The following is a 27,488-nucleotide window of genomic DNA, read 5'->3' as shown; positions in this document are numbered from 1 at the left end:
TATATCCAGCGCATGAATATTTAGCAAATTCCAGCGCGATAAGGGTTTGCTGCATGCTGTTTCCCATATCCACCATCGTTGCGCGCAAATAATACTAGGATAATTTGCAATTAAATACAAGACAGATGGATGCGAATGCATGCATCGCATTAACAAATCATCGCGTGCAGATTAATGATTTTATGCAGATTATGCAAACTTTAGGTGCTAATTTACCGCTTTACAACAATATTAATAATCATCTGACAATACGCTACGCAGCAGTACGTTGTTGTTTAGTGCAATAATTCTAAAGCCTGTGAAAACGGATGCCCATATTTCCATATGTAGAAAAAAGTAGTTTGTTAAAAGTAGTTTGATTTAAAGTATTAAACTTTTTCGCTATGTTCAAGGAATAGTAAATCTTTTTCCTTCACAATCAAGCCTTCTTTTCCGTATATAATTTTGTTTATTTTTATTATCCTAGCGCCTGAATTTTCAAGCAGTTTTAATAGGTACAGTTCACTTGGTGCTGGGATAGTATGTACAGTGTACACTATTCATCTTCTCAACGGAAATGGATTTCTTATGCTTTGCTAGTGTGAATCAAATAACCGGTTTACGCGCCATCACCGTTTTGCGGGGCAGTTTTGGCCTAAATTGTGAAAAATCGATTAATGCACCTAAGATTTTATATAATAGCTCCTTTTGAAATCATCCGTCTATGGCATTTCCGCTCTGTCAGCTCGACCACGATGCAACAGCGGTACCCCAGCAGTAAAACGCAAATACTGTGCAAATAACCGGCATTATGACTGTGTTACCTTTGATGTGACATCGGCGTTGGGATCGGCGTCTAAGAGTAGTGTAGCGGCTTTCACGTCATCCTTCTTGGCGGCGATATGGAGTGCTGGCAAGCGGACCTTGCTGCGTGTATCGTTTTCCAAGAGGATGCTAACCACCTTATCATGGCCTTGTTGGAGGGCCACTGCCAAGGGTGTAAAGCCGTCTTCGGTGGCCAGACTCTGGTTGGCGTTGTTCTCGAGCAGGTGTTTAACAATATCGAAGTGGTTCTCCTGTGTAGGCAACATTTCACAATTCACACCACTATATATTTGCTAACCGGCATATGGTATAAGAGTGCTGAAGTGCAGCATATTGAACTCCACAACAGATCCTCTAATGTATTCCATGTCCCGTACCTGTGCGGCCATATAAAGAGGTGTAAAACCGTTCTGCGATTGCACGTTGACGGCGGCACCATGTTCGATCAGAATACGAACGATCTCGTATTGTCCAGCCAAGCATGCAATATGCAGCGCGGTATTCCCCTTCTGCAAAATATTATTTCAATTTATAACAAGATTTTGGTATCAGTAAAATAATAATAATAATATCTTGCTTATTTTTTGAAATCTTTCACATCGCTTTACTATTTTTACATGTACGAGTATTATTCTATTTTGCAAGTTGTTCCGTAGATTAGTAAAATTAAACACTATGAAAAAAAATTTCATCCCAGTGATTATTTACAGACTGCGTATTTGCCGACTCGAATATTTTACAGCGACAAAATCTAATTGAAAAATTTGAAATGATGACAGATCGCAACAAAGATCATAGCCTCAAAATAATTATCATAATTAGAAATTATATAACGAAGTGTACATAAACAGATCTAAGTTTTGGCGTGGGGATCGCAACATCACGCACATGGACCACTGCGGCATAAACTGGCGCAGTACTAGTATTTTACGCAGTGTTTTTGTATTGTGTAGTCTAGACTGAGTGGTACATATTTATCCGTTGGTGATTTCCTCTGTGCATGCCGAATAATCCCGCTGCACTGGTGGGGAGACCGGAAGCAACTTACTTTAGTGGCTGCATCAACGGAGGCACCGTGCTTCAGCAGGAGTCTGACAAGCTCGACATGGCCTTCTTTTGATGCAAGATGGAGCGCATTGAGACCATTCTACAAATACCATAGTGGATCGTAAATTGATCAGCAAGAGTTTCATCATCACGAGCACTGCATCATGCGCCCAGAATCCAACATCTCCGTAACGTGTATATAGGGACGAGCACAGAAGAGCACGCGGCAACACATATATCATTCTTACTGCGTTGGCGGTGTTGATGTCGGTACCCTGCCGTAGATATTCCTGCACCTTCTCGATATTGCCGGCACGGGCTGCCCGAAGAAAACTGGCATTCCCTTCCGTCTGCCAAAAATACAAAACAATACTGTCAATCAAATTTTATCTGAACCAATTTTTGAGTACGCTTCTGTTTACAATTCCGCCATGTTACTACTACAAGCCGGCAGTTTATGCCTTTATGACGTGTACTATACGCTATGATTTTTTTACCATTTGGGGTAAATTTTTGAACGATTAGGTTTCATGTAAATAATGGCACCACAAATGACCGGTTGAAGAGATGCGCGCATTGGGTGGTTCACATGTACCCGCCACAAGCGCATTAAAAGTCAGCGACGATTAAGGTCTAAGACCGACGACATATGATCTGGTCAGTTGGGTAAATCAAAACCGCAAAACCGACCATCCTACTTCCAAACTAATTCAAAACCACTTGGAAAATATGTCAGTTTAAAAATCAATTATAAGAGTGCCGTCGGACGAACGGTGATTATTAAGTCCATAACGTCGGAAAATCATACACTCACTGATAACTGATGTCTTAGTCGCCGATTCAACTCACAGTTCTATAAGCGCGTACGGTGATTAAATCGTTCGGAAAATTTACTACGTGACACCGGTGTTTAACAGGTTGACCATCGCTAAGCTGTGAAAAGAAAACTTCCACTGTGCGATAATATTATGCTATCGCTTATGTTTGGCAGAAGACATCGTAAGTTGTACAATGTAAGCAAGGTATTTTCCCAAAATCACTAATTTACCTGTACAAAATATAATAAAAGTTTGTATGTAAACTGGATCTTCACGCAAAAAGTTATTTTTAGCTAATTTTAAAAAAAATTGAATAGTTTTCATAAAATTTATCTGATTAGAAATTCACGTTTTGTGCGCCTTAATTCATGCACTTTGTTACCGCGCACCAGTGTTCGCACATATGTAATCCACATCTCAAGCATGATTGCACAGCACACAAAGACGCTGTAAACAAGCATGCGGTTTATGAATTCCAATCATTCAATTTTACGTAAGGAATCTCAGAGGATAACTTCGCACCGCTGTTTACAGTTGTAAGAAATCCATTACATTCTATTCTGTACAGTAATTCGACCAGAACGTGACTGCACCAGATGCTTTGCATGGAAAAATGCGATTCGGAATTATATACCAAACACACCAGTAATAAATCCTATAGTGAGATAACTATTTGTTTTCTGGGATACAATATGACCACAAATATGGATAGAAATATTTAGATTGATAACAATTTTGCGCAATATTATATTCATGTGTTCTGCATTCGTTATTTGTATGTATGTGTATCAGAAAATACTACGGTTGCCTGGTTTGTATTGAACGCACGTTAAATTTGCTGTTTTATTTCTGTAAAGCCGCGCAGTAGCAAATCTACAATTTAAGTGATCGGCTACCTTACTTATCTGAGCAAATTTTACCTATATGACAATACAGACAAGGTAATTTGATACCATTCGCAAAGCCAGAAATGCATCAACATACTGAAAAGGCTTTCTCAGACAGAATTGTTCTAGACCGGTCAAGCAACATTTGCAACTCCAAAAGTTTACCGCAAGCGAGTTTTTTCTAATTATACATACGATACAGTACATCTACCCAAATGGAAAACATTGTGCGACTACCGAGCAAATTCAATTCTGCACTGCTAGAAGTGCACCAAGATCACAAGTCTTTTGATATACGTGGGAGAAAAATCACAGTGCGCGGCGAATACACACCATCACTCAATTGCAATTCATCTTATCAGTTTTTCTGGTAAATACACCATTGCCAAGCCCCTTATCGTTTCTCTTCTTCACCAAACTGTAAAGATATTGGAAAAGTAAATATTGCTTTTTCCGTGTGTACACCACAAAATATAATGCAGGCTCACTGTCGTGGACAGCTTAATTTGGCCATTTCTCGGCGCACAGGGTGTGCTACATACAAGATATATCGTGGAGACTGCCGAATTCAATGTCCCTATCGATCTGGCAATTAAACATGCGACGACTGACGTGGTTGTATGTGCGGCAACATAGATATACAATTGTATATATAACGCGCAGGAACTCCCGCTTTTGAAATTCAATGTGTTTCCTGCTTTAACTCAATCGTCTCTGGCAGTGTGCAGCTATACGCTTCCAGCTGCAGCCCCCCAATCTCCAGACAAATGCTGGCAAACTACGCATACACACAGCCAGCAGCTCGATAAATGTCGACGCGATATAGCGGCAGTACCAGCGCTCCCGGGTGCAATTGTACATCAAAACCGGGACAAGCCAGCGCGTCAACGGGACTGCATTGGATATTTTTCTCAATGCGTATATGCCGTCGGAGTATATTCTCTACAGTGATCCCTGCACATTGGGAACACCGGTCTGCAGTGGGGAAATGTAGACAGTTTCTAAGCCACTGCCGGTTTCTCCCGTCCCATGCCTGCACATCACTCGACGTCTTCAGCGCAAGATTAAACAAACCATAAAGCAGTGTAATTTTTTAGGCACCCACCAAATTACCAGTCTGGTGGGTAAAAGATTGCAGCTGCGCTAGCGGCATTCAGTTAGTAGCGTATTATCGATTATATAATACCATAATGAAATGACAGACGCGATCCGGCCAAGTAAAATCATGGTAAATTAAGCGCAGACACAAAACCAAACACTCGCTTTAATCAAACAAATCGCGGCACAGAAAAAAGCTGGATGGCCCTCATCTAATGCAATTGCACCCATGTAAAAACATATTTCAGCAAAAATGTGGATATAATTATGCGATTGCGCAGAGCCGATGTAGAACTACGCACGTTTACGTAATCTGGATAAATTCTATTCATGGATGGTTCTGTTATGCCGTCATATATCATACATATGAGTAGTTACATAAAGCGGTTATAATAATGCTGCTTAGATTCTGATATTCTGCAAATCGAACGAACGAGCCGAGTAGGACTGCAATATAACCGGAAGCACACAGCGTCAGTATGCTTAATAAATGCCGGCACATGATAGACACTCTACATTTTATAGTCCGGATAGGAAAAAGGGCGCCGCATTGGCATAACTGTGGTTTTTTCTAATAGTGTTTGTCTAAGCACGCCATCCCTCCTTCTATCCGACACGAAACGATTTTCACCGATACGTCTCTTGGGGCGAACCTTTCACAATAAACTTCCTATCAAAAATGCCATGACAGATGCTGAATTTGCATGAGGACAACTCGAGAGTTTTCTTCACAACAAACCTATTTAAATAAACACCCTACACTTGCTGGCTTGATAAGTCATAGACCGGCGACACACACACTGTATATGCGTAATACTTAAGAGGCTGACTAAGGGAAACATAAGCAAAAATGTTTTCCATCTGCTAATGATGTGTGTAACATGCTCGTAAGGATTCGGTTGTTAAAAGAATTGTTCAAACGGCACTTATCACATTATATTGATCAGCACCCCCATCCAACTTGAAAAATATATTTCAAATGAGGCATATGGTCCCGGTTTGGATAGGCTGTGGCGCTGGTTGGTTATGAAACTTATCTTGACCTATTTACATTCGGTACAGTTTTTGGATGTGCATAGTCGTCGCTCCGTACAACTTGGCGGAAAAGGCAAACACACTAAACTTTTCGGCTTGGGATGACATATACGAGTGCAGTGCGTTCTTATTCAATTTAGCACTACAAGACTGGGGCACACAAACGGAAATTTTTCGAATACCTGTTTTCCGTCTCTCTCCCTCTCTCGTTAATCTAACAACCTTTTTTTCAAAAAGCAATTGCCACACAAAAGAGCTGAATGCTAGGTATACAACCGGTAACACTTACGAGAATTGCCCGATTCGTCTCAACAGCCGTTGTTGGCGGATGGTCAGAGACCGCCGGTCTAACATATGTTACAGTGTCTTCACCCTCCTCAACAATACCCATGGCGGTCTTATATGCGGCGCTGGGCGGATGGAAATAGGAGGATGTATATATATGTGTTAGTTCCGATGCGATTTAATTTTGCTGAATAAGTCACACGATAATAATCCGCACTATCGATTCACACTGTCGAATGATATTTCACCGGTAGATGATTTTTCTGTGATGGCTACGCTGCATGCAAAAATAGGAAGAAGTATTTGCCAAGAACTTGGCCTTCCTGACTTGTAACGCGAACGGAAATAACTACAGCGTCCGCACTGGGTGTATGTATAAGGGCGATGCTGTTGTCATCTACACAGTACACATATACACATTACACACCATCACAGCCGTGCAATATTGCAGCGCCGGCTTGCGTTTGGAATGGCGAGCGCCGCTGCCGTACTGTATTATTCACCACATTTCTAGTCAATCGGCTGTCTGAGTTGGTTTACTTTGTAAAGATCCTTAACATGGGGCACCCACCAATACTCACCCACGGCGGCAAGTGGAAAAACTGCTTGCGCACGCGATGCTGACGGCGATGACTCGGACGACTGTTTACAGGGAATTAACCATGCGGAACGGTTTTATCTATACGACATGTTACATATAAAGCATGTCTGCATGTACTCCCGCGTATTGCAGATTGTGGCGCTGCACTGTCCTGGGCGGCCTTGAATAAATAATTCTGCAGAGATATTGTATGAAAAATAATCCATTTTCCCATAGCAGCTGCTTCGTGATATTTTATTGAAAACTCCTTCATTCACTTCACCGGATATGGAGATCAACACACTTTGCCTGATGAACGGTTTTTTAACCATGAACATTTTTAATGAATTATTTTTTCAAACATAGAATATATGGAACATCTGTCACATTAGCTTATATTTGGTGTGCACAGTTTTGCTTCCCGGTGCCAGTGCCGAATGGCGCTATGCGCATTCGGCCAAAATAATCAACACAGACGAATAGCAGCCGCGGCTTCATTTCGTACTGCCTGCTTAACAATCAAAATCAATATTTGAATAATAATAACTTTTTACATTAGGAAATGTTTTCATATTAATTAATGTCACTACCAAAAAAAGATTTGTTGAAATAAACATTCCATAATTATTTCGAAATTTTCTCTTTTGGTACAGTCTTTTTCACGTATATACCGGTATTAGTATAACCGGCATCCATCTACAGCAGTATAAGATACCGTAGAAGCTCTCGGTGCCTTTCAGTGTGTCCTTCTGTACTGCAAACAGAAGCGGAAACTTTTTTTCAAAGCGCGGGCAAATCTGTAGTATGTACTCGTAACTTTTTTTAATGATAACATGTGGGCACGGTATGTTTATTCTGTTCTCGCAAGTGACTCCACACAACCCATAGAAAGCTATTCTACCTATTTAGGTAGCCCTTTGTACGTGCAAACACGCATGCGTATATATCATGGTCTTCTACTAACTTGTTCGCTGCAGAAATCTCATAAAACAGTGCGCAGAATTATTTCTGCATGTTTCTTACTCGTAAACTTTTATTACGCGTCTATTATTACAAATGTCGCTCGGCCAGACAAAAGCTGTTGCGGTGTGTGTTCACCAGGGTCCGATAATTTTTACGAGGTTTGCACATGTGAAGGCTAGTTCGTCACCACTCAGTTCTCTGCATTCCTTCGCGGAACAACGGTTTTCGTATAACAAACAGGTTCGCCGCATTGTCGAATGTAGCACCAGATGGAGCCAGGAAATGCGCATCAGTAAAAGTACACATTATATGCACGGATAATTATAGGTTTAAAGAAAATTCCTCAGCGGGTGTTAACGTTGGTGTGGTGGATAATCGTTCCAACAGCTGCATGCATGTACTCGTACTTATGTTATGTATCAACACCGGGACGGACGACAATGCGGCACCGCACACGCTAATAATCAGTTTATTTAGTTGCACTCCAATAGATCTCAGAATTTCCGCTTATCAAAATTTATTACCTATTTTATTTAAACCCATAATTTTAATCTACATTTGAAAGAAATTTTAATAAACCACGAATCCGTTGTACGAGTTGAAGTACTAACAATAAGGTTTCTTGCATTTCACTTCCAGAAATCCACCAGGATATTTTGCTGGAATGCTGTGCATATATAGTGTTAATTCAGATTTCTATGCTGCACGATTAATAATTTTCATCACTTCGTTTGTGATAGCCATAAATCAACCAGTACTCTTTAATCGTTTGATAAATGTCTTGATAACAGCTTCGCTATGGTGGAAATTATTTTTGCCGGCCTATAAGATAATCATGCTTTTTCAATTAATTATGGTTGTTATTGGTGCTTAATCGTCATGATCTGAATCAGAGAAGCCGTTCCGTATATGTTAAATACGGTAATATAAAACCAACTGACCACTGACTACTCTAGTAAGTAATGCAAACAAATCTTTTGCAGTTGTACTTATGATTTATCTGAATGCTTTTCCGAATAAGTAACTGTACCGTCTGTACGCATGTACAAACCGTACAAAACGCATGTTAACATCAAGCCGCGCCCTTTAGCACTGTTATAATACAATGGTGCTTTTTAAAACTGAATACCAGTGTTCACGTCTGTCATCAACAGATTCATTAGTTGTTTGGTATTGAAACATCTCTCATTCAGAATTTCTCTTAAAGATCTGATAATGATGATCCTTCTGATCCATAGCCATTTAATACTGGCCTACTTTGAGGTCAGGATGTCGCTTTTGGCAGTTGACGATTCAAGTTGTAACTAAATCCTCGTAGCTTTTCGACCACTCAAAATGATGTTTTCCCATGTTGGAAGCCTCTGTACAAATTAATCTCCAATAATCTTTTTGGAACCGAAAAGGCAGGACTAAGCTGGTCAGTTGTCTATTACGGCAAAAATATGTGCCCAGCGGAAATTCGGAACAACTGACTCGGTCAGCTTCATTTTAGAATGTTATGTTTGAACGGAGTACATAAGCATAGCATTAAGATTGTGGAATTGTCTTTGGAAAATCACCGTTACGATCGTGTAGTTGAATTCAGTAGATGAAGTAGGTTTTCGCGATTTTCGTTACGGTAAAAATTTTCAGTAGAATACTGAAACGTGAATACGGACTTAGTATAATATTTGAAAAAACTGACAACAAACTCTCATTTGTATAAAAAAATACGAATATTTTAGGAAACATATGCACTGGATCGGTTTTTATTCTTTATAAAAAATTAACACTATCATTTTAGTGCACTTTTTGGTCCAATTATTTCCACGTCATTTGTTCTGCATATAAATTTTTACAATAATTGAAGAACAGATGCTGGCATTTCTGCAGAAAATGCGATCTGATGGCATAGGTTTTTTTATGATAGATCTGCAGCGAGCCTATACATGGACCACACTCACAGTATGCTTTCTCCGTATTCAAAACCGCAAAATTTAATTAAGCCTTGAGAATAAAAAAACGCCACCATCCCAGCAGAATAGTGCCATCCCGATGCAGGCATTACATAACTTCTGCTCACTATATGGGGCGCAGGCCGATTGTGTAGTTTTCGATACAGGAAGCGATGTGTCGGAACAGCGAATGCATATTGGCAACTCCCTGATCGATGCACACAGCCACATACACATACACATCGTAGGAAACTGCAGCTCCGGCGCGCCATCATACGTCTGTGTCAGTTGTTTTACAATGGAAAATCGATCTATTTCCTGATTTTACGCCCGTAAAATAGACGAACCCACACTCCCAGCGCGCTGGCACTGGCTGCCATGATTACTATTAAGTTTGCAAGGTCCCCCTTACAGCGGAACGGAAGTCCTTTGCCGTAACCGCTTACACAAGAAAGCCTTAGAGATTTGCAGGAATATTAATGGTCTTTAAGTGTTGTGGAAAATAAGTTTTATGTCATTACGATTCTATCAGTCAAGCGCGCGTAGTCTGCCCTATAGTGTGTCTTGTGGTCAAACGGCAATGAAAGATGTCGACGCTTCCCAGCAGATCAACGGACATGAATAGCCGTTGGCGTTTAAGGTTAAATCAACTGCGGTTTACATCTTCGGAACAATAATAATACGCGTCTAAATTAAACAATGTAAACTACCACTTGGGAACCTGTCAAGCGTGCCTCCTGCGTGGTAAATGACCGTGGCAGAAAATATATGTCACCGCCGCCGTATGCATGCACAGTTGACGGTGAATGAACATTCCGAATTGGATAAATTTCTAGGAGTCATGCCGATTCTCCCATTCAAACCATATTGCTACTGCACCCCAATGAAAATTCCATTTTTTGAAAAAAGCAGTCGAGTATCGGCTGCAGCATTTACATATTAGTTAAAATTATAAAAGAATTTATAGTATTTTCCATCTGATTGTCGTGAAATGTATTTAAGCCTGCGCTAAGTTCGACGGAAGTTAAAAAGGAAACCGCGCACGGAAGCAAAAAATATTTTGAAACAAACTGCATCTGCAATAAGCAATGTTTCTACAATTTCCAATTTATTAAGTTTTTTATCTTACGTTTGCATTCTGTGAAAACGAAGGATTTCGAGCGACTGACTCCGAAGTTTGTACATGTACAGGACACTGCCATAGCTACACGACCCTAATGATTCGAAGCAGCGACTAATTGGGCCTGGATATCACAATCACCTGATTGGTTGCACCTATTCAGCACATCGTACGTACGATACCTGTGTCTGGACATTGACTACCGGTGTAACAGCACTGGTCGGCTCCGGCATGATGGATTTTCAAGATTCTATCAGAAGCGTCATGGGAGCCAAATTAAAAACATTTCCGACGGGTACTGCTCGGGCGTGCGCTACTGCACCGTAGCCAAGCGGAAACACATGGTCTCACAGCATTTTGTCACGTTGCAAAGTTGTCACCCGCGCATCGACAACCCGTGTATTAATAATTCGTAAAAATATATGCAATGATTGGGGAAAATACAGTTCACGGGGCTGAAACAAGGGGAACTAGCTGTGCGACTCTGGCACTCGTAATGTGCATATGGAGTCACGACATTAGCAACCTTATTCGACCAGTTCGGTGATCGATACCGTCTATCTATGCCAAATCGCGGGATCATTACATACACCGAGCGTGATGAGTACGATTAGCTTCATGGTAGCGGAACTGAAGAGATGAACATTAGAAGGGAGCACCGGAGTGGTTGCGCATCATCCGCTTTATACAGCAGCAGCGTACGCCTGGATGCTGTGTAATATGGATGCACATATACACATACAAACAGACCGACCGGTGCATACATTCATCAAAAGGATTCATTCGGTAAGCTGGCCACTTTGGACGCGGACGAATAGTGCATGTGGGCACTCACATATGGGCGCGCATGGCAGAATCTCACGCAGTTTCGTACGAAAAGAGAGATTCCCTATAAGCCGCATCCCTATGAAAACACTTTGCAGCACGTTCGACTGGATAATCGATACTGCAGCGCGCGGGCGGAATATGGGGAGTTATATACTAGTCAGACCGGCTCAGCTCTCTGCTGAGTAGGATTGATATTCAAACGGGATCTCCGTCTGACCTCTCCCGGCCCTGAAACATCCGTCCCCGACTGTCATTCTTCAAAAAGGATAACAGGGAGAATTTTAAGGGAGAGCAAGTTAAGAAAACATTCCGCTGACACAAAAAATCCTGGCATTACGCCCGTTGTTGTGCATCTCAAGAGCTGCGTATCAGTGTGTACAAAGGCTTTTTCTACATGCTAAATCAGCCTAAATGTTGCAATACCGGTATATCTGTGTGAACTGCTACTTATAAAACCGCGCTGCGTCAATTACAGAAGCGTAACTTTAAAGCCGTTTTTGGGAAAGGCGATCGAGGACCCCGTAATCAGCGTACACGCTTTTATTAATCGATTTGTATAATGCTGAATGAAATTTTCTGACTTATTGAATGAAATTATACGTAGTGCTACCGTAATGAGCGGTTCTTGTACATAAACATGGTCACATCAACCCGCCTAAAGCTGTGAACTGGTGCGCATAGGTGCACAATTTTCACTATTTATGCAGTCATTCTATCCGGTTGAGTTGTCGCAATTAATGCACGCACATTTTTAACAACGTCGCTAAACACTAATTGTTGCTTCGGATCAAAGCAAATAAGCACGTTTCTTTCGCTTGCCACCTTAACAGTAAAGTGACCATGCTGAAATTAATCCTGTATAAAACCGGCGCTAGGCCAACTTGCGCACTTGCATTTTAGCGGAGTATCATCTGCCGCGCGATCAATCGACGCGGAAAATTGTGTTAAACGTCGACGCGCCTTTATTGTCCGTTACGCAATAAAGAGACAATGATTTTTCCTCAGAGTAAAATGTTTTATACACCAACATCCACCAACAAACTGGCCAGTGTATCAGTAACGGCACCACATGAACAAAACCCGTTAAAACGGCACCGCGACGTAGCTTTGGTTAAAAGTGGCTATTTTCTCAGACGGATCGCATGTTATTAAGTGCCGGATGGATAGGCACTTTTTTGCTCTGTACCGGTTATTCAATAAAATAATAGTCATTTCACAATCATTTCAATTCGAATCTGTTACGCAAATGCGCTAGTGCGAATCGATTCACTTTATGGACATAAGTGACAGAGAGAGTGAGAGTGACAAACGCAGCAAAGAAATTTTCTACAAGCAACAAAAACCCATTCAGTCCGGCTTCAAGATGTGGTAAGTCGTGGTGTGTTTATTTGACTATTAAGATTTGATGTGAAAAATTCCAGCATCGAGCATGGGTAGAAGTATATAAGCAGTGTGTGCGACCCTCGAGAAAAAGCAGGGGGAGACGCCGCATTCTTACGCAACACACGCTCACACACACATAACTCTTGGGAAACATATGCGCGCCGAGCCAGCCCCGCGACTACACGTAGTCGGCTTTAGCAACCCCTCGAAGCAATAAATTCACAATGATTTATATTTACACTATTGATTTCTTCCAAGCCAGCCTTGCGTGCCAGCAGGTAGGCATATTTTTGCCCGTTTTTCTGGATAAGGCTTCCAACAGCCACCGGTACGGATTGATCGCCGTTGCAGTCCAACTTTAAAATGGGGACAAGTACATCGGCACATTAGCAGCAGCATCATTATCAACAATACATGAGGACAGAGCGCGGCAATCTAGCCAATTTTTTTACCGGAAATTATACACAATCATAGCCATTCTGCCGTTGATGCTCGTGGGCAGCATCCCGGCTCTCGGGCATTTCCTAACCGCGCACTGCCGACCGACAATATTGAAAATGATCGAAATAACTCAATCAAGCGATGCTCCCACATTACCGGCTGCAGCAGCAGTGCGCATGCGTCGCTTATCATCTCCCTGGATAATTATTCCAGCCTGAGCCCAGCCAAGCGTAAAAAGATGCGCCAGTGGAAAAACACTGGACGCAGGGATGATTTATTATTTACATGCCATAAGATTAAAATGCGCACGACGAAGTGCCCATAACATGTAGTGCTGCGTCTACATGTTCGTGCGGAAGTGAGCACAATGGTCACCGTAGCGATGTATATATATAAACATGACGAGCGTACAATTGATCTGGATATCGGCGCATGCACAGACTGAGGGAGGAAAATTAAAGGTTGCGCACATCCCACATGGGAGCACACTCGACTGCGTGATACTGCCGATTTGCAAATCCCACCGCGATAAGAACTCAGAAGCAGCAGAAGCAGCAATACAGGGCAAGCAGCAAAACATTACGCAATAGCCGCCTCTTGATCACATCTGCGATAGCCGTCTTATGTGCTGCAAATATAATTACAGCGAGCATGATACGCGTATGATACCGCACATCCTGGGATGATGTCGGAAGCGAATGCGCGGGAGACTTACGGAGTGCAGTTTTCTCAGGGATCCCCCCATGTTTCCGGATAAGGAAAATCAGGCTAAAGTGCGAGACTTTAGCACAATCTCTTTTTCCAAGAAACACCCCGTACAGCGGCGGTTAGTGTGAGATTGGATGGTTATGGACAATCGGCACGGCAATCTTTGGTCCATAATTGTGCATTTCCGAGTGAAGACAATAAAGGCGCGCGCGCTTAATGTGTGTATAACTGCTAAATATATGCGTTATATTAAACTTTCTCCAAAAATGCAAACAAACTTAAAAGAGGCAATCTCTGGAACTGGACAGGCGTTGCAGAAAAAACAGCTGTATACAACTGCACACACAGTTTCTTCCCTTAATTGGAAAACAAATCACAGGGACACGATGGACTTGGAGAGGAAGTGCAAAACCACTTGTGGACTTGCCCTATGCGCCTCCAGCCGCGACGAAGCTAGGCTGGAGGATGTAGCATGGTTACATGTAGGAGATGGTAAGACCAAATAATCGTCGCGGCTGTTATTATTCGGGAAAGTAATGTCACGAAGAACACGGATCAGCACAATCGGTTGTGTCTTATGCACAGCGTACACTTGTCAGCTGGTGATATGGTCCGGAATACTAGCTGAGCACAAAAGAATAAGTCAAGATAAAACGCGCGTTCATCACAGAGAAATCCGCGCCCCGCTCAACAGCAGCGTAAGATGGAAGAGCGCAGGCGCTGTATATATGCGCGGTGTATGTGTGTACACTGTACAGTGTACGAGGCACGGCGGTGCGCGTCGGACCAGCATAGGCCCGCAAGACAACCAACATTTAACGCTTCTCAACGAACCATGTGTGATGGTCCCGGCATAACACCGCACTTAATCGCAGCCCTTTATACCGCGCCGTCAATATAGACGACATGCAATCACACAAAGAAACTACACCATCAACTTGCACACATAAATGCCGGCATTCGTCGTGAATATACCAGAAATTTCCCTATTAATGTTTCCCAGTTTCTTTATAGCTCCCTGATATGGAACAAAAGTATATACATATATCACATACATATAACGATTGGTGCTTCGTCAGTTTTCAACCCGAACCCAACCAGGGCATCGGATATTTATTCCCAAAATCCGGCGGAAGTATAACTGGCACACATCCAAGAAATTATGCTCTATACATTACGATTTTATTGTTGCCGATCGTATGTAATGTGCATGGGGATGAATATATTGAAATAAAGTTATGTATGGCGATATGTATTGTATTCAGTTAAGTATGCTCCCTGCATACAGTATCGGGGAAGAGATGAGTGCTCGTTTTACACAACTCAAAAAGCGAGCTTTTCCCAGATCGAAAACTAGGTACGCAGATTTTCCACGGCATTCTAAGCCGGCATGCGTACAGGTGGTAAATGGAGCAGAGTTCGAGCCGGGATACAAACGTAATTGTATGATTATAGTAGGCATCCCTGACTTGATCCCCGGCAGTCGGCGGTAAAAATCGACGGGACATTGACGTTCTATGTACACACACATTACGCCATTCGCAGCTGTGGCAAGTACCTGGATCCAGATTCAGTATGATATGGAAGCTTATCGAGCTGTTGGATAGCGCTGATGCACGATACGCTGGTGCTGAGCGGGTGACATGCTGTATTTATTTATGTTACTTATATGACACCCTTCCAGAGACTGGTGAATTTATATAATTTTTGGCTGATATTTTCAAAATTTTCTAGCACGGGTTTTTTGGTGAACGGTTTATTTGTTTATGTGCTGCGTTTTTATACAGATCCATCTATACTTTGCAAAACAATCAATGCAGACTTCTGTGCTGTGGGCCATAAGCCTTATTACCACGATACAAACAATATGATTAGAAAAAATCGCGAACAAATTATTTTTAGTAATATGGCAAAATACATGAAGCGCCCATTCAACTTAAACTCCGTACGGGCTGCAAGTAAGCGAAACAACGTAATTCCCGCGCTTTTCACACACGGCACGTATCTCAAATTCTGTATACTGAAGCCAGCACACGCACTGTGCGGTAATTCTTTCTTTGTACCTTCATTTAATTGCACCCAAAATCTTGGGTCTGAAAAGTATATAAATTTCCACACTTGTACTAGTTTTTCTCGATCAAAACCAGTAGAACGCTGCGCAATTTCGATTGTTAATACGGTGAAAATATTAGTAATTTATCTATTAATCGTCAAAATATATGACTGACCAAAAATTTTAAAATAACCAAAGTAAACGACTGGCTGCCGTGACTTGGTTTGTGTAGTAAATTTAGTGATATTAACTTTTAAGGAAAATGCGCGGTTGAATTACAACGCCAATATGTATTAGCTAATACTGCATCCCAAATGCTACTGTAGTATTAACCTTCTATCGCATGGTATGAAAATTAATATGAGTAAAACGATCATAATATTTAGGTATGGCAAACCATTGAAAAATAATCTAGGCATTTTGCAATATTACGAATACTACATCACACATGCATATCGGCTAGTACTCATTTAAAGCAGCAGTATCATGAAATGGTGACATAACTGGACCAACAACAAACACGTTTTTTACGGCGTATATGCGATTTTCAGACAAGGGAACTTTTGTCCTGCCGGTTGGCTAAGCAGAGACTTGTGTCAGTGTTTGAAATATCAAATTCAGAAATACTTGCATATAAAAATTAGAAATTCCTTACGTATGCAGAAACGATACATGCAGTGCCGACGTACTGGATTCGCAGCAATTGTTATTATGGCCGGCAGATTCACCGATTAGTATTTTAGCACTCTTAAAGAAACAGCCAACATCTGTCATTGCTGATTGTAATATTTGGTAAACATTTTTGTGGTTATTGCCACTTCCTACGCTTAAAAATTTCATGCACACCATACAAATATTTATAGTTAATGCGATTCAAAACTCCTAATCGATGAATGCTTGAACGAACACTCAATACTGTACCTTAAAAACACAAATCTCTGCTTTTAGATGTTTGCAAAGACATTAGTCACAAAAGTGACAAAACCACCTTCAGAATAAAGCGTTCCTCCAAGTATTTTTGCTGCACCGTATTGCTTTCACACACGTAAAACAATTCGACTACCGAGACGCTGCTACGCATAACTATGAGAATAACAATTCAAATATGTATTTTTTCAACACGAATTTTGAAAGCATAGGTCCATAATAATTAGGTGAGTCAAACTGTATGGCCTTTTCAAAGAAGAAGAGTTAAAACTAAGACTAAGTGTCATGTAAAATTGGAAAACGGGCATTATGATTACGCACTTTTAGGGTCCTTTACAGTACGCATCTCGTAATTCATCGTCAATATAGATGTACACCGTTTTATCTATCACAAATTACGAGTATCAAACAGTTTGAGCAGTCATAAAAAGTTTTCAGCTCCCTTGTGAACCTAATCATATAATAAAAAATGTAATAATTCAATAATTTCACGACACTTCCAAAAATAAAGTCAAATCAGGTATGTTTCGAATTAGGTATAGTGTCCAAAGTCCAAACAATCACGAATCATAGTGCTTAGACTTACAGACACTTTGTAGGTACATGCAGATTTCCCACGAAATGAAGACAGAAATTTAACGGATCGCAGATAAATCTTGCAAGTTTGTTTCCTAACTGCCTTTTTCTGTTCAGTTGTGTGCACCACACCAGCGGGTAATTATGTCGTGTAATTCCAGTTTTTTTCGCAAACCTATAAAATACACTAGCGCCGATAGACTGTATTTATATACAGAGTACACCAAAACGCAAAAGATACCCTAGTGCTCAAAACTCCTTATCTACAAAGAAACTTTTGATATCGTGATAAAATTTTAAAATTCCTGATGCAATGCAATAAAACTATACAAGTACACTGACGTTTCGAGCGAGAAGAAGGATATTTACGTAAAAGAAAAGGATATTTACGTAAAAGCTTACATGATTATCAAATTTTATCCTGTTACCTTATTAGTTTCCCACGAAGTAATAGGAATGGATTGAGGTCGTGATGGTCGATTTGGATCAGCGTATGAATACACAACATCCATTGAGGTGGAATACATTTTTGCACTTGGCCTTTTATCTGTTATATAAACTCTGATGGTAAAGTGTAGTGAACTGCAGGAGCAGATTTGCTATTCTTAACAAGGCAATTATTCCAGTGGAGAGGATACACATTAGATAAATTTTCCTCAACGTCTACACAAAATGCAAACCCCTTAAATACAAGGGAAATGCCGGGGAGAAATGTTGCGTAATGTTGAGGTCGATGATAACGTAACCGATTAGCACCAAATCAAAGCGAGCTGCTCTCTTTGCAGTTCTCTCTGTCGGCTAGTGAAACCACAAAAAATTTTCAATATACAACCGCTATCGTAGAAAACAATGGTACTATTTAAATTTAGTACCACGATAAAACATCATTATTGGAAATCCATTTATGGCTGCAGTGAATCGGAACATTTCCTATTCGATCGGCACATTATGCAGTCGGCCAGGAAAACGTCTTGTACGCGATGGCAAATCAAATATCAAAATTAATCATCTAACATTTTGACTTGATTCTTACGATGCTACAGAATAAAAAATTAAAATATTCTTGAAAACGTCAAGTGCTAGCAGTCCTTGGAGAAATATATGAATATATGCATGCAAACGTCACAAATTTCAATCACTGTAACGTATCTGAGTTGCAGAAGTCGGAAGCCGACAGGAAAAGGATAACTGACCGATATATCCCGATTGGACCAAGTCAGTACAGTATACACCATATGATATCGATATCTAATTTCTCATGATTGATGTCTCTAGCAATACAGCAGTCCCTGTATGGATGCAGTGCTGGGGAGAGCGGCGCGATTTAATCTGGACATAGCTCTTGAGGTTATGCAAAACAGTAAGAAATTTCGCCGGAGGGAGTCGCAAATATGTTGACAAGGAGGCATTGGGTTTCCGGCAATACACAAAAGTGGTCATTTATTTTCCACCGTACTGAGTACAATGGAAAAACCGGGGAAGAGAGCGGCATGCGGTACATCGTCACGCTGACAGGGATTTTCACTTGGTGAAAAATTACCACTGCGACGATAAAACTGTCAAATTTTATAGGTTACTTGAGCAGTTGGATGAGTGGACTATTTGTAAAGTATGAAGGAGAAAAAAATGCCACTTAACAAATTGCGTCCAGGTCTGGGACGTGGTGAAGAGGGGAAAGTGTGTACTGGCCGCAAAATCATAGAACGCTGACATATATAGAGAGAAAATGAGGCTATATGCTGTATAATAAATCTGCCCGCCAAATGTCCATTTATTAATGCTACCTAATGATAATGGACTTCTGTACCTAACTTTCTGACAGAGATCTTCCGCCCTTTCAACCGGAAGTAGCAAATGATCCATAGGACAGCTGGTGTATACCCAGTGTCTCTTTGCCAGTGCTTTCAGCAGACAACTGCCACTGCAACCAAGGATCACAGACCAATATGTCTGTATGAAATTCAAATGTGGCTGCGGCTATCCAGAGCGCACGAAGATGATAAAAAGTTTGGGGGAGGATTTGACAGCTGATCTGCGTTGATCCTATTGAGCTGCTGTAGAATAAAACTGTTTTGATCTTTAGTTTGGGTAGTATGCACAATAGCATGGCTGCCATGGCATAGAGTCATGCATGACTGGATGCGGTATAGCAAGTAGATTCTTCTATATAGTTCCTTGTCAATGGCGTAGCTTATTACAAAGTACAAGTGCAGCATCTTAAGCCATATAATCAGCTGTAATTAATTAGGAAATATTACGTAACTTAAGAAATATTAACAATATGGCAATATTAACTGATGAGTTTACTGAAATATTAATTGAACAGACCACATGTAACTTAACTCCGATAAGGCTAACGTTTAATTAGTAGGCAAACAAGGAATTACATGTTAACTCAAGCAAGCATGTTTATTCTATCTAGATCTGTATCCTCTATTTGTTTATCTATGACTAGACTTTTACACGTTCTGCTTAATAAACATCAGAGCTGCTTCATTTAACTTGGAATCTATTAATTTTGGAATCTATTAATTTCTATTTATTATCCTGCAGTGATCTGATTTAAATACTTACATTCTGCTTCACTAAAATAACTGGTGGAATAATGCCCATGCATATGTTCACGAGAATCCGTAGATTACTCTACCTACGTAATTACGTCACCAAACAGCTTTAAAACATGGCTAAAATGATATACAAAGAAGACGTCGTGCTTATTTGAGAATGCAGTAAAAATTATGATACCTGTTAAAAATTTTGTAAAATATCACGCAAATAAAAACCGAAAGCGTTCATCAGTATTACAACTGAATTCGACAATAATGTACGCATTGCTCTGGAGTGTATTGCGAAGAACGTAGGTCACTCTGCTACTGATTGCCTTGCGATGACACTGAACAGTACTAGTGTCTTCACAGTAATGACGTTACTGTAGGTGCGCAAATCTAGTACAGCTCCTGTGATAGATGCCGACACGTAACAAAGGTGTAATTTAACGAGCGAGCAATGCTAATTAATAATAATCACTATCTCTTTACATGCCGTTTTATTGTTTTATTGTTGCACAAAGTTTGTTACCCGAGAAAGTAAGTACAGTACTTATACAAGACGTCTGGCTGTAATGAGTGGACTAACTGCCGGTGCCCGGGAGATCCCAATTAAATTATATGTCCAAGCATAACAGGTTCTACAAGCATTCAAACGCTTTGCAGAGGTCTTCGTTGCAGCACGCCGGAACAGCGACATTTCTGTACACTTCCCGGAACCGGTGCTCAAATAAACACAACGGAAGTGCCCGTCAACGCATTTATACACGCTGTTACACAAACAAAAGGTCAGAGGCGCAGCCAGTGTGCTAGTGCTTTTCTTCTGGGGGGTGCCGGCATTAATCAATTAACAGTTCTTTGACCACCTCATTTCATCATAAATAATGGCCCGTTTGCCGGATATATTGAGTTAGGAAGCCCTGCAACCCACAACAACACACATATCCACACAGGCAGCATGAGCAATATCCCCGCGGCTCGGTCTTAATCGGCTGCTGGTGCGCCCATGGATCAACGCTCTGGGGAATACGAGACTGCGTCCCAAATTATGCCTTATGCGTACAGGGAGCTGCCATTCACATTGGGCCGCATATTCTCATCAGCCATTCCAAATATGCACCGGGCTGCGCTCCCTATTCAGATGAGCTACAATATCTTTTATTGGCCAAGAGAGAAACTTTGGGGATCAACATTGCCAATGTTGCCTTTTCCGTTCCCCCCGTCATTGCGATCAATACGTAATCACGACAACCCCGAGTATTGTCTGTACATATTTTGGTCGGCGACAAATTTGCTTGTTTATTCATTGCTCTTTGGGGTAGGACGGACTAGTCCGGAGCTTTTATTGCTACTTCCAAGATATAATTCATTGGCTGGTCTTCCTGGCAACTCTTGACCAACTTGTGCCGGCAATTACTGTGCATAGCAAACAGTCTAGACTCGAGACACATGATATCTGTAGGCGGAATGTAATTACTTTAAAAATCCCTCCAGCCTTGTGTTTTCAACAAGTATTTACGTACTGTCTAGGCTCTTTAAATCTTATGTCTATACGCTCAGTTAGGAAAATGTTGCTAAAATCGATTTGAAATTTGTAATCAGTTCAGCCAGTCAGTGCAGCTGCAGTTTTGCTAAGTCAGCATCGCCATAGTACAAAACAGCGCGCCAATATACGTATGCACGTACATGAAAATTATTCTACACGAAAATTAATGTGATAAATTATGTATCTGGTCGCATATATAGAGGACACTGAAGAATCCATGATGTAGGTGTTTACAAATGCATGTATAAGGGTACGTGTAAAGACTGTTGTAGCTAACTGTATATTTTGCAAACAAATCAAGAACAAATAAATATTCCACGGAGAAATTTGAATATTTAAGTAATTATACTACGAGTAATTTGCTGTACGTGGTGACACGATGGCAAATAGAGCATTGCCAACTACAAATATTCATGGGATTCCACTCAGTCCGATAAAATTCTGTGCGAAGAATTTCAGCAACATCTAACTAGTATGTCACAGTCACAGTAATCCAGTATTCACAACAAAATTAATATTAAACAGCTATGAATGACGTACATGTCTGCAATCTGCATCACCTATGAATCAACGTAAAAGATCACAGCAGAATGAGGGCGTTTTCAAACAAAATAGCATACTTTTAAAACCGTAGCTGTGGCGTTTTGCAAATGGTGGAACTGTGCGTCTTTAAGTTATTATAACGAAAACGGTTTTTTCTTAGAATTTGCCAATTTTTGTCATGCGCACAGCATTGCGCAAAAACAACAAGGATTGTATGAATCAGCTTACCGATCCTCCTTTGACATCAGGCGGTCCTTCCGGAACACTGATTGGCGCCATCCCAGTCCGGTCTGACATCGTAGGAGATGCGAAAAGCTTCTTCCCCGCATAATGCCCGTTTTTCACGATCACTTCCGTGTGCTGGCTGTGATCATTCCCGTTGCGAACCATTGTCTCCGTGACACCGGTCGGCATTGTTTGATTTGTATACAAACCTGTACAAACGATAAGCCACCACAAAAATACAGAGGTCTTAAAGGTGAATCTGTACAAACTTCCGCAACACTTTCGTAATCATTAAAGAAGTCTCATACCACGTTTAAGGTATCGAATTCTTCACTGCGGCAACCATGACGAAATTGTGCAACATGTGCTTTAGTCACGAAAAATATGGCCAAGTTAGAGAGGCTACGACAAGTGAATACACACACAACTGGATTAACCAAACACCCGTACAACAACGATTATCTTTAGAACTCAGGGACCGGTTTGTGAATAATTGTCATGTTAGCGTTCCTTCTTTTTCTCTCCGTGCCAATTGTGAATATTACTGATAGACTAGGACATATTTCATATGGCAGGGATGATGGTTTACTTTGGATGGAGCTGCGGTAATAGTGTGCAGGAATCTGTTTTGAAAGGTGTGCGTGAGTGGCGCTGTGTGCTGTTGTCGTCGCCTCTGAAAACCCCAATTGTACATGCAGCATCGCTCATGCTGAACCGGAGATTTATGGGCCTTACGGGATCCGCCCTGTTTTCCGCGGACCGCGCTGACACGAATTGCAATGGCACTTTGGTGGATAGGACTTCCGCAGAGCCGTCGTGGCATATTCGGCCGACAAGAGCACTGCGCACCAAATACCACCCTGTGGTGTTTATTGCCAGGCATTGTTGATGGCTAGTCACAGAGGATGAACATGTAACAACTCTTTCATCAAATGCATACGTAGGCATCCTATCTTGTCAATGTCAGCCATAAACGGCTGTCTAGCGCCGTTGGTAATTGCATGTTCGGCAAATTACACCGCCATGATTCACGCGGAAGCCCAGACGAAAAAAAGAACTGTGAAAACCATCGATGCGATGTAGCAAAGGCCGGCTAAGCTGCGCAATGTGCACAGTGCAACACTACACATTGATGACTGGGATAGGCAAACAAATTAAAACGCATGAAGACAGATACTTGTTTTATCCATTAAGGAAGGGCTTTCACAAACAGAAAATAAAATAATTATTATATTTGTGCACATGTTGTCCGTTCTGCATATAAAATTATGTTTAATTGATACGACCATGGAAAATCCATGTGTTTCAGCAACTGCGCACAATATGGACGTCGAGACCATCGAGACCTGGTTGTGCTTAATTTGAATTTGCACACTTTCACTTTTTCAATTTACTGTTAGTCAGACATTTTCGTATTGACGAAATGCCTAATAAAATTACCGTGCATGTTTATATTATAAGTACAGTACGAAAGCCAATTTTTTTTTGCTTTATAATGCAACATTTCCGGAAAGCATGTGTCTCCGGCCTTGCCCTCTTTTTAACCTTCTATCACCCGGCGACCTATTGTCGCTAATTCCGCTAACAGTGCGTAGGAATACCAGATCATCTAACACATTTAAACTGCATGCACGACGAATGGACACAACATCATGTTTTAATAACATGGGCAGATCAAGTGTAACCAACACGATGGGCATAAGTGTCCCGTGGGCGGAAGGTTTGCACCGGGGCCAGCGCCTGCTGCACGGCCTGCGAAGGACTGTAACCGTAGCCCGGAGTGTGGTAGCGCTGCGGTGAATGTTGCATAACCACCGGCGGCGACTGCGCTGCGGTCCGGCTTAGTCCGCGGTACGGGAGATACTGTGATTTCAAGAGGGATTTGTGCACCGTAATGGGTAAGGGCGCTTGGTGGGCAATACGGGGTTTCCGGCGGGATATCGCCGGGGGAAGATGCGACAGATGGTACGTAGCGATCTTGACAAACCGTACCGTGGCCAGACGGGGCAGCGCATCTGGCAAGTGCTGCTGCTGCTCCTGATGATTGCGGTTCTGACCTGGGTGGATGTAATGGGCGGGAGGATGGGGATAATTTCGCGCATCATACCGCACGGAACGCTGGTAACCCTGAGGATACCGGTAATTCTGCTGTGGTCCGTAATTGGCGGCTCGTACACTGCGGGCCATTACTGCGTGCGGGTTAATGCTCAGGTTTTGGAGGAGCGAGAACGGCCGGCGGCGGTACACTGTCGGGTGAACCGTGTGATGCCCGCTTATTCGTATGCTGGGTTTTGTGCGTGTTGTCTTTTCCGGGAGTTTGGTCATTCCGGCGGTGACCTGGCTTATGCACCACGGGCTTCTTCCGAGGGGTGTCGGTACTTTGCCAATACGGCCTCTCTGTCGTTCTCTTTCTCGTCATCTCAGGATCGGTCGCAGCGGACGCTTTGTGCTGGCGTTTAAAGATTGGACCGTGGTCAATTTCGTTGGAGTACAAGTATACCGGCTCGGTGGTAGTGGTCTTGGTGCTGGATGTAACATAGACAGCGCTATGTGGATGATGCAGGGGCGTTACGAGGGTTTGAGGAGGTTTCGTCGTGTTGACAATGTGATGGGTGGCGGTTGGATGAGGACGGAAAAATTTCGGACTGACGATGGACTGACCCTGGCCCGTGTAGTATGTGTTAGGATTTCCAGGAGACTGCGCGTGTCGCGGTCCGGCGTTTCCACGGGGATTGGTTGGATGTCGTTTTGGTGGATGGCCGACTGCGGATTTAGAAGTGTCTTGGCGAAAGAATTTGCTTTCTGATGGAAACAAGTCCAGCTCGTAGGCATCGCGGAATCTTCCTTTATGACACAGATTTACAGAATCCACGGACAGTATCCTGGAATTAAAGTATATCAACCGTTACGTTATAGTGCAGTTTGCTTGATTAAAAATTACTTCGTAACTCTGAATCCCATCAATTTAGAGTACGAAATTAACTGTTGGACCTAATTCATACCTCAAAAATGGCAAAGTAAGTAATTCATTTGCGTGAAACAATTATTACAATGCTTTATGCTAGCTTATCAAAAACTATTTTTGCGATGGTCAACGAATACATGTATGCCAGTAACGTTACTAACCAATGCGGCTTCTGATTCATGCGGCTCATAAAAGATATTCTGGAATGATTGGAGTCGACAAAGAAAACGCTCGTGGAATCACCTCCCGTGGACGCTGTTGCCGGTATGATAAAGGTATCCAGTACGCCCGAGCCGAATCGGTTTAATTCGGATATAGTCTGAGCTAAGCCACCTTTGCGCACAAAGTTATAGAATTTGCTTTTGATAGTTTCGTTATAATATGGATCCTCTCTGGCATCCAAAGATACCCCTAAAAATTCATAAAATACATTGTATTTCAGTTCCTCGAATAGTAGCTTAGCAGTTTAGCAGTTAAGCATTCCGTAACTAATAATTGTAAGCTTACAGTAGACTGCATGCATACCAACCTATTCCGTTCGACCACACCCATCGTTCCGGAAATCCACCCGGCAACAGCCGCTTGTTTAACGTTGGCTCCATCCAGGTGCCTCTTAGCTCCATTTTATATCGTGCCATGGCATTTGCCGGACACTCGTTACCGAAACCGGCTATTTGAGTAGCATCCCAAAGACACACAATAAAGAACAGTGTCCGCTTTAAAGGAAGCAGCGTAAAAATTGCAGGAAAAGTCCATCTTGAAGCGCCGAGCAAAACTTTCATTTCGGCGAACATTTCCAAGTCGTTGGGGTGTTTCAGCATGCACTATTATAACATTTTTCCTCCTGACAAACTGCACGCGTGATTGCGACGGGATAAAGGTTGCAGATGCCGAAACTCCTAGTATAATAATTATGTAAATCAAGGTAGGATAATTTGGTCACCACTGATTCCCGGTACATATCCAGACAGTGCAGGTTGCTGTTTAATCACTGCTGATCATCAAGTGTCAATATATAGTGGCTCATGCATATGTAAACGCGAGAAACTGAAGAGCGACACATTTTGGAATCACATCGGATGTTGCAATACAGACTCTAATAGTGTCGTCTGTCAGACGACCTGAATTTGATTCCCAGCGCAGTGTGGCAGCGAAATGATGTAAACATTGAAGGGATCCACTGTTAAAGTAAATATAATTTGTGCTGATTTCTATCATATATCCAATCACAAAATGAGAATTCTTCCGCTAATACTAATAAAAATCGGTAGCTTGCGACTCACGTCAGCTGCGATAAAACTATGCCGCTCAACAAAGTGCACTCGTGAATGCTGATCACATTTGTAGCCGCATTTTACAATGCCCAGCCGCTTCAATAATCAAACCTTGATCCAGTGCATTTCCGTACTACCTGCATTACATCGTTTTCACGTATTAATCTTACATGCATTGTAAATGTCTGATTTATAATTTGTCGTATTTGGTTCATGCGTGGGATCCGTTTTCGTGCCGATGTAGTATTACGCTTTATTATCAATCAAGGGCAACTTCATACAACAATGCCATAAGTCTGTTTGTACGTAAATGCTTTATGTACGCTAAACAAGCAGTGCCAGAGCGGATTAGTATACCGGCAGACTGCAGTCAGGTGTAGCGTGTAATACTCCAAATTACATACAGTAACTGCGAAAAGCAGCGTAAACAACCGATATGTGAGAAACATTAATCCATAATTTTTGTTTGCGTAACAGGTACACTTTACTATTAAAACTGCAGCAGCACCGGAACTCGATGTGATAAAAACTTCATTTTGATATTTATCAATAAAAAGAATGACAACTGCGCTAACACCAGCTCATCCAATTACGATGCAATTAGAAAATCCTGTATAATTAACTAAAAAACAGTGTTAAGGTTATCGAGCATATATATTATTTACTTAAAGAGACTAGTTTCCCCGAATAGACATTGTACAGATATTGGGCATATTATGTAAATGTAAATCAAATTCTATATGAAAAGTGCAAAAGTTTCAAGATTTTGCCAAATTATGTCTTCCGTCGGTGGTCGATATCTGTACGACATGGTTATTTCCGGTAGTGGATGTTGCAATAGGTAATGCCAAGGTGTGACTAACTGGAACGTTGTGGCACGGTGTCAAGGTATCGCCAAAGTG

General features: G+C 41.6%; 2 protein-coding genes across 2 annotated transcripts in view; both read right to left on the bottom strand.

The window, feature by feature from the left end:
* Positions 1-22,939, bottom strand: part of LOC129591553 (uncharacterized) — a 56,549-nt gene extending 33,610 nt beyond the window's left edge. The window contains 5 exon segments of the mRNA XM_055487235.1: positions 804-1,055; positions 1,182-1,313; positions 1,853-1,951; positions 2,100-2,201; positions 22,351-22,939. Coding sequence (XP_055343210.1) covers positions 804-1,055; positions 1,182-1,313; positions 1,853-1,951; positions 2,100-2,201; positions 22,351-22,536 — 771 coding nt within the window. The 5' untranslated portion in view covers positions 22,537-22,939.
* A 959-nt stretch (positions 22,940-23,898) lies between these two features.
* On the bottom strand, positions 23,899-26,665 carry LOC129591552 (uncharacterized). Its single transcript, XM_055487234.1, has 4 exons — positions 25,842-26,665; positions 25,474-25,723; positions 24,572-25,229; positions 23,899-24,540 (listed from the first exon to the last, which is right to left on the bottom strand). The coding sequence occupies exons 1-4, from the start codon at positions 26,131-26,133 to the stop codon at positions 24,022-24,024; spliced, it is 1,719 nt and encodes a 572-aa protein (XP_055343209.1). The 5' UTR covers positions 26,134-26,665; the 3' UTR covers positions 23,899-24,021.
* Positions 26,666-27,488: the final 823 nt, after the last annotated feature.

Source organism: Paramacrobiotus metropolitanus, unplaced genomic scaffold (genome assembly GCF_019649055.1).
Source record: "Paramacrobiotus metropolitanus isolate TYO unplaced genomic scaffold, Prichtersi_v1.0 Parri_scaffold0000047, whole genome shotgun sequence".
NCBI classification, from domain to species: Eukaryota; Metazoa; Tardigrada; class Eutardigrada; order Parachela; family Macrobiotidae; genus Paramacrobiotus; species Paramacrobiotus metropolitanus.
This window is presented reverse-complemented; position numbering and strand designations above follow the sequence as displayed.